At 47.1% G+C, this 8,560-nt stretch overlaps 1 protein-coding gene across 1 annotated transcript in view; it reads left to right on the top strand.

The window, feature by feature from the left end:
- The first annotated feature begins 1,843 nt into the window (after positions 1 to 1,843).
- LOC146198863 (neprilysin-like) overlaps positions 1,844 to 8,560 on the top strand; it is a 38,295-nt gene continuing 31,578 nt past the window's right edge. The window contains exons 1-3 of the mRNA XM_084591994.1: positions 1,844 to 1,949; positions 5,378 to 5,567; positions 7,043 to 7,364. Of these exons, the coding sequence (XP_084448120.1) occupies positions 1,844 to 1,949; positions 5,378 to 5,567; positions 7,043 to 7,364 (618 nt within the window). The remainder of the gene's footprint in view (positions 1,950 to 5,377; positions 5,568 to 7,042; positions 7,365 to 8,560) is intronic.

The following is an 8,560-nucleotide window of genomic DNA, read 5'->3' as shown; positions in this document are numbered from 1 at the left end:
AGCGTAGTATACTTTTGCGTGTATATTACGGAATGGTGGATACCCACTCTTAATCAGGTCTAGGTCACACCAGGTTTTAGAAAGTCAAGTCACCTGGCAGGTTGACCTTGGCTGATGCATGGCGTAGTGAAGCTTTCGCTTCAAAATAAGGGTTCTAAGCTAATGCGTACGTAGGGCCCTTTCTCTTTTTGTGGTACGCAATCCTCCCAATCCGCCTTGTTGCACTTTAGGAATGAATTCAATGATATATTATACTGCACCAAAAAGAAAAAGAATCAAGTGCGATCAGTGGGGTTCATGCGACAGTCATGCGTTAGCATTACTTTTACAGCACGCTTACGCGACTGTCGGAATGCGCACCACGTGGGCACATTTTAAGCTCTGAGGGGTCGCATTCTATAGCACCAAAGCCTCAGTGAACAACAGGCGAAGTTTCTTAGGCCTGCGTGGCGGGAGGGGGGTGTAGGGACCTTCTACATCGGTGGAAAATAGTTCTAAACTCGCATTCTAGCACGCTGCTCGTGCTACCACCTGTCTTCGTATATTAAGCTCATTAACTCAGTGGCATGGGCATATGCACGTTATTTTTTTATTCTTTTTGGTTATCCTCACCATACTATATGTCCTCTTATATTGGCGCCATACTGAAGACAGATGGATTTTCGTTCGCAGGACCATTGTAATGCTAATGCATAAATAAAATCAGGCTGAGCTAGCTTCATGAAGGCCCCAAAGTTGATATCTGGCCGCGACGAGAAAGAGAAAAAAACGACAACAAAAAACTTGTTAATTAGTACATCATCTAACAAAGCTTTTATTACCTTTCTAAATCGGCATTTTTGGGGCACTTGGAATAGAAAATTGGATACATAGCTTGATATAATCGATCCGAAGTAAAAACGGGCAATAAAACAGGCGCACTGGATGCTGATATTATCTGCCCTCATTATGCTCTCCGTTGTGAAAATGCATTAATAAAACCATTTAATCTGCGCCCCGCGCGATTTTGTCATTCGTTTTTGTGTGTGCAAGGCAGTAAGTAGTGGCAGATATTCAATTAGGCTAATCCATTATGCCCCAAAAAGTGCGGGATAAAAAAGTTAAAAGAAGTTTGATATCTGAATATTTAACTACCTAGTTAACATTTCCTTCTAGTAGTGATCGTCGAAGCACTCACTGAAATTGGTGCTTCCAGGAAGCTAAGAATGCCTAATTTTGAAAATAATGTTACAGTAGCACGACCAAAGAAGCTCGCACATTAGAAATTATTCAAAGCTGGCGCCTTCTCGCGAGCTGCCATTTGTTAACCTTGCCACGACATAAAATGAGCAAATTCAGTTTTAGTATACAGGTCCGAGCCCGGCCAAGGCACTTAAACAGGCCCAAGCGTGCGGTCTGGGCCCACATACATTGATTGATTGATTTAAAACATCTTTATTTACAGTCTTATAGACCATGTGAGTGGGCCGCCTAGTCCGGTAATCCACTGGATATTGCTGCCGCGTTGGCCATCCCCACTAGCCAAGGCTGACGGTCAGGATCATCGCTGAGCAGAATAGCCTCCTACTGCTTTCTGGTGGGTTTGGAATGGGGTCTACTATGGGGTTGAATTGGCATACACACACCATGTGGTGTGTTAGCTACCTATCCATAGTGTGGGCACTGCGAAGAGATTGTAGGGTACCACTGGTGTAACCTAGCTGTGTTTGTTCGTAGTCTTCTAAGGGTGTTTTCTTCTAACTTGAGAGATTTATGTGGTGTTGGGCACACTTGCCCTGGCTGTTCTGTATGACTTGAGACTGTCAGCATACACTGCTGAAGCTATTAGGTCAGAGCACCCTCCATGGTCATCAGGGTGGAACGTCTGGTAAAGAAGAGCTCGGAGATGCCTGTGGGCGGCTGCGTTTCCTCCTGGTGTTTCCAGGTGACCAGGAAACCAGATGACCGAGGTTTGGCTGGATGGATGCTTACTCAGCATTGATATCCCTAACCTATGAATCAACCGTTGTTGAAGTTGCGACAGGCGTTCTGGAAATCCATGAGCACAACGGCGTTGGGGTTACACGCTACAGCTAATGCAACAGCTGCCTCCTCTGCGTAATTGGGGTTGGACGTTTTTATCGAGGCGCAGTTAACCAGCGATCTTGAAGGCGTTCAGAGTACAATAGCCATCACTCCATTCTTTGGTCCTGCTGCGTCCACGTAAAGTGCGTTGGGTCGCTCGTCCCATTTCATCTGCAGGCTTCTCCTCTTATTTTTCTCCTTACGATGTTATATTCGGGATGCATATTCCTCAGAATCGGGTACACTTTGATGCGTCTCCTCACATCTCGTGGTACCTCTTCTCTTTGGTCGATTGTGCAGGAGAGTTTAACATGAACCTTTTTGAGCAGTTCTGTGCCTGGTTTTACGAGGGCGAGCCTGTTGTTGTGAGAGCCATTGTGCTTCTCACATCTCTTTGAGGGTATTATGTACTTCAAGAGACATGAGCCTTGCCGTTTGCGTCGAGTTCGGTAGCCCCAGTGCCGTCTTGTAGGCTTTCCTGATTAGTTTCTCCAACTTTTCAGTTTCCGACCGGGATAGGTTAACGAACGCCGTCCCGTACATTATCCTCGAGATCACGAAAGCTTGCACTAAACAGATGGTGTCCTTTTAAAACCTTCATACCATGGTGCTTATTTCTGATACGATGTATCATGCTGAGGATTTGCTCGGTCGACGTAGTAAGCTTCCGCAGAGTGGTGGCGTTTTGCCACCCCTGCGTGATCCTAGGTTCTTGAGCACCGTGGGTTTTTGAACTGGATGGTCGTCTACATACACAGTGATGTGTCTCCGCCTAGGTGATGGTTACGGTCCTCGACTACTGTTCCCAAGGATGCAGGATCGAATCCCGGATTCGGCGGTCGCTTTTCGATGGAGGCGAAAAGCAAGGCGCCCGTGTGCTGTGCGATGTTAGTGCACTTTAAAGCCCAGGTGGTCGAAATTTCCAGTCTTCCACTACGGTGTCTCTCATAGGTCGCTTCGAGGCGTTAAACCTCACAAACCAACCAAAAACCGAGATGTTTTGCGCTAGGGGTGCCCTCGGGTTCTTCTGGATGAGCAGCTCGGACTTTTCCGGCGCGCACTGAAGGCCTCTCTCCATGGCGTACCGGTCCACCGTGTCCGCTGCTACTTGAAGACACTCCTCGATCTCGGTATTGTTCACCGAGTTGACTAGTCAGTTATATCGTATGCATAAAATGTGTCTCTGATGCCCGGAATTTCGGAGAGGAGACCTGGTAGGTCTTTCATAGCCAAATTGAACAAGAGGGGTGACTAGTACCGCCCTTTGCGGTGTTCCTCTAGGGCCTAGAGTGATGGGATGCGAATTTATTCCACCGAAGGTTATAGTGACTTGCCTGGCTGATGAGCAGTTCTTTGTAGTTGTAGGTCCTTGCACCACAGTTGGTATTTTTTATGCAGTACATTATCAAATGCTCCCTACAAATCAAGTGCCAGGATGGCCCTTGTCTGTGACTTGGGTGTCTCAAGGAGGTCTTTGTACAGGTACAAGAGGGCGTCCTGCGTCAACAGGTGAGAGCGGAAGCCGAATTGAGTGCTAGGTACGAGGTTGTTACCCTCTAAGCATATACTTAGTCTCGTATTGATGATCCTTTCTATAAGCTTCCCCAAACACGAGGTGAGCAATATCATTCTTAGATTATCCAGTTTAAGAAGTTCGTTCGGCTTCGGAATGAACCGAACCGCGGCTGTCTTTTAGGATATTGTTAACGTTCCTGTAGACCAATGCTGCTCGTTGAAGCATATACCAACGATGTGGGTGTCATCGCTGAGGTTAAATAAGAGCTTCGCTGTTGTTTTACCTGGACCTCGGGCAGCATTCTTTTTCATGACCGCGATCTCTGCTTTCATTTCTTTTTTCGTGAGTTGGGATGTCCAGTTCAGAATTCGGAAGCCCAGAATACTGCGCCTGTTCCACGACTTTAAAGAACTCCAGGTGGTCGAAATTTCCGGAGTCCTCCACTACGGCGTCTCTCAGCCTGAGTCGCTTTGGGACGTTAAATCCCACAAACCAAACCAAACTTCATCCGTGCACAGCAGGTGCCTGGCCTTGAGCTTTTCCATCAGCTCTGTGTTCGTAACCGGGGTGGTGTGTACGATCTTCTTGAGCCTGCCAAAACCCGGGCATTGCTCAGAGTTGTACATAAAATCACTTTGCTTAACCCGAAGTCAGGCTCTACCCTAAGGCCCGAGCCAGTGCAGTGCTTCAGCCGGGGAACTGGTATTTTTGCAGGTCGACAAGGTTCCCTCCAAATTATCGGGCAAAATGAAGTTAGACGGAGGCGGGGGGGGGGGCGCTTTTCGATGGAGGCGAAAAGCAAAGCGTCCGTGTGCTGTGCGATGTCAGTGCACGTTAAAGAACCCCAGGTGGTCGAAATTTCCGGAGTCCTCCATTACGGCGTCTCTCATAGCCTGAGTTGCTGTGGGACGTTAAACCCCACAAACCAAACCAAACCAAGCAAGGATATCCGTTCAGTGAGGGCGTGAAGTATACGTATGTTATGCTAAGCTGCGGGCGGTCGCGTGTCGCCGTCGTCGTTCGTTGAGGTTTGCTGATTGAAGCTGCGTACTTTACCATTTCGTTGAAAGCACATATGCTGTATAAAATTTCACTTAGTGAAATATTTTGATATTTCTAGGTTTATTTGCACGTTTGAGACATCAAAGCGAAATTGACCAAAACTATGACATAACATTTTAGTGCTGCAGCACTAATATCCGCATTCTCGCAAAATCCCCATGTCTGAAGCTGATTCCGCCTTTGACCTTTCCGAGAGACTTCAGGTACAGGTGCTCACAGAAACAAGTGCGACAGATACTGTGCCTTTCTTTCCCTGTAAACCAATCATAGAACGCCGGTGAACTTTGATGCTTTCGATGAAACGCTGGTTGTGTTCGATAAGGCGCACGATGTACCATGCATGTGCAGCAGCAACGCTCAGACTTTCTCATTTCTCCACTGCATATTATGCTGTGCCTTCGGAACATTTAGTGCTGCAGCATTACTAAGTACAAAGTGTGATTTGTATCCAACGCCATAGCTAATAAAAACATTACTTTAAGACGACAGTATCTGTGAAGCACATGCAATGTGTGGTCTGGAAGCATGGCTGCCAGATAAACACAGCAAAATAACGTTTAATAATTGAGACACAGCAAACACAATCCTGTCAAAACCCCCAGCTGCTGCACGATATTCCGTGATTGAGTTAAACGGTCGGTATTTTTTTATAGTACTTCGGTGCTACCTGGGTACGTAAGGTGCTTTCACATGTACTATTTTCTCTTGTCCACTTTTCTCTGCCGGGGTGAGCAGACATTGATGGAGAGGGGTCGCTAAACCGCGACCTGTTGCTCAAGGCCCTAGCGTGGAAACGTGACCAACGTAAACTGTCCGAGTCCTACCGTCACTCCATGAACCGCGCCGTAGACCCGTGCACGGACTTCGAGAGCTTCGTCTGCGGAAATTCGGCTTCCAAGGACGTGTTCGGCGACATGCAATGGAGGTGAGTAGATGTGAAATGAGGCAGGCACATGCATGTTCGGAAGCGCTCAGCTGCGAGTGTTTGCCAAATTTTTAGCCTTGATCATGGCTACGCGCATATTCTGCTCTTATCTGGTAAAATTGGCATATGGTATGACATGTGACACAGAGTCCAAATGCAACAAAATTTTGCTTTGGCTACAATGCCTGTTAATGTGATCGATGACTTCTCAAACTGATAATTAAAAAAACCTTTTATTCTTGTTAGAAAAATAAATAAAGGCTTCAGCTCTGTTGAACTGAATGTCGAGCGATATGAGACACAATGTTGCTTTTCATGCTTATTTTATTGATTCCTTCCACGCCGTAACGATTACGAAACACAGCTTAATGAGCGAAACCACCGTGGTTCCTATGTTTATTATGTAACGGGGTTTCTTGTAACGAAGAGGACCCGAGAGAGAGCTCGCAGAAGCGATCGTCGTAGGCTTTTGCGCCAACAACTCGTTCTCGCGCCGTGTGCTCGCGGTGCTGCTCCCAAAGCTCATCTTCCTTTACAATTAATAAAATTCTAATAAAATTGTAAAACAATTTTAATAAACGTAATAAAATATAAACATAAGCAGACCCAGATGTCTAGGAGGCGTTAGTACAGAAGGCATCAGCGGCGTTTCAAATTGATTTACATGAAATAAAAGGCGCTGTATCTGTCGCAATTCTCCGCGGACACATGTACCACGCCGTAAAGGGAGGTGGGAGTGAAAGAAGAGATAGAGGTGCTGTAGTGGAGGGCTATGATCCACTGCGACATAATGGCTTTCGTCTCATCGCACTTTAGTCGTCCAAAGTTGGTTGGTAACAACATTATTTATAGTCCTGCAGAGCTTTCGCCGACTTTTTCTACTTTTTAGCTCTTTTGGGTGTTTCGCTATTATTGTTCTTGCTGTTTTTCTTTTACTATTTTCCCCTCTTTTACTCTTGACTAATTGCTTCGATGTTGTAACGTAATGACGAGGCCTGATATTAAAGATTTGCAACGTTTTCGCCGGTTGTTTGCACAGTTTCGACGCATTTTGCGTAATTCCGACGTCCCTGGCTGTTTTGACGTCTGTACACATTATCGACATTCATGACTATTTCGGCGTGGAATTGACTTTTTTTCTGGCTCTAACTAATTAACTAATTACTCCACATCAACGTAAGTTTCCACATAGAGACATGTTTTCACCCTCTACCCAGAGTTATACAACCATTCTTTTACTCGTAAATCACGTCATTCTTCGACAGTGACGGTTGGACTCCTTCTACAGACGAACATTTTTTTGCGCACACCCATGAGCCTATAAAGGCTTTCGCCTTAGAATAGTTCTTAGCGTTAATATTTGGCGTTATGTCTTCCTATTATTTTACTATAGGATTATGTCTGACCATTAGCCTTCAAAAAAAAAAAAAGAAAAGTTTAAAATAATGCAAACACATGCTTTTTTATGGTTGCAGGGCCTTGGAAATCGCTGGACGGCACCTGGCCAACTTGCGAATTCCGTCGGGCAATCTGACGGCGCTGGAGAAGGCGGCCTCCCTGTTCCAGCTGTGCATTGGCCTCCCCTCTCTGGAGGACGACGCGGCACCCATGCTATTCGCACTGCTCCGGCAGCTGGGCCTGGGCTGGCCTCCTGAGCAGCCGCTGCCAGGCTTCGTCGAGGAGCCTCCCACCCCCACCCGCGGCGAGGCCGAGGCACTGCTCGCCAAGCTTGTGGCGATTTCTCTGCGCTGGGGCTTCCACACGCTACTACACTGTGAGGTCGAACCAGAGCAGAAGGTACGTACATAGCTTTGCAATAGGCGCTTTTTGGGCGCCGCCTTTTTAAAGCAAAAGCGGTAACTAACCCGTTCACTAGAAATTCTGGCGTCGGTGTTGGAAACGAATATAAATGACATCGTCAAAATGCCCGAATCACCAGAAGTTATCATGTATGCAGATACAAATATTTTTTTTTTTCTCGAATCGCATGATATAACAACACTCGAAGCAAAAGTGAACAACTACCTTATGCACATCTCTCGGTGGCTTGTGGGGATTCACAATCCCCTACCTCCATTATAACTACCACGCGTAATTAACACGCGTGATTACGCGCGCTGTAAGGAGGTTGGCGGAGGAGAGGGCACACTGGCCACCCCTCCACCGCCTTCGAGTCTCCCGCGGCGACGCTGCCGCTGGCTACCCTGTTCCTCGCGGAGTAACCCGGAGACCTCCCCTCCCGTTCCGAGTCGAGGAGCGTGCCTGTCGCAACTTGCTCGGGGTAATTCGACGGTTGAGCGTGCATTGAGCGGCGGTATCCCCGACGGTTAGCATTTTCCGTCGGGGATACCGCCGCCTTCACCCTCTGCTCCCAGTTCCGCACGCACTTAACGCCGCGGGCCGTGAGCACCAGATGAGCAGACTACCTCTCAGCTCCTTGCGCGTGCTTTCCCCCCTTAGGTGGTTTTATTTCACCCCCGTACTCGGCGTTCGCTCGCTACACGGCGGTTGTTCTTGAGTGCATTTTTCTTGCCGTGTACTCGAGCATAATAAACTGTTCGAGTACGTAACTCGGTGTTTGTCCCCTCTGGCTCGAACCCGCCGCAGTAGCGACTTCTCGCACCACAGGTTGGGGGTCACAGCTCTGTCTGCTAGGGCTGGCACGTCGGGGCTAGAAGGCGACTGTAAGTGTCTAGCTATAAATTGTATAGTTGTACTGAAGGAATACTCTGTTAAATATCATTTCATTGTCGTTGTACATATTGCCATGGTGTCGTATAGTGTTATGTTGTGATTCTGTTAGTTTTACCTTATACAGATTTTTTATTTATGGGCATTACTTTCTTTATGCGGCAATATGACTGTACTTCAGTCGACTGCAAAGGGACAGAGGCCTTCGTCAGGTGCCACAGCCTTTAGCCTCTGCCCCTGCTGCAGATGCTGTATTTGCTCTCCTGAAAAAAAAAAAAAAAAATAATAATTCACGCTCATGG

This window comes from Amblyomma maculatum, chromosome 2, assembly GCF_055883805.1.
Source record: "Amblyomma maculatum isolate TAMU_Amacu chromosome 2, ASM5588380v1, whole genome shotgun sequence".
Taxonomy (NCBI): domain Eukaryota; kingdom Metazoa; phylum Arthropoda; class Arachnida; order Ixodida; family Ixodidae; genus Amblyomma; species Amblyomma maculatum.
This window is presented reverse-complemented; position numbering and strand designations above follow the sequence as displayed.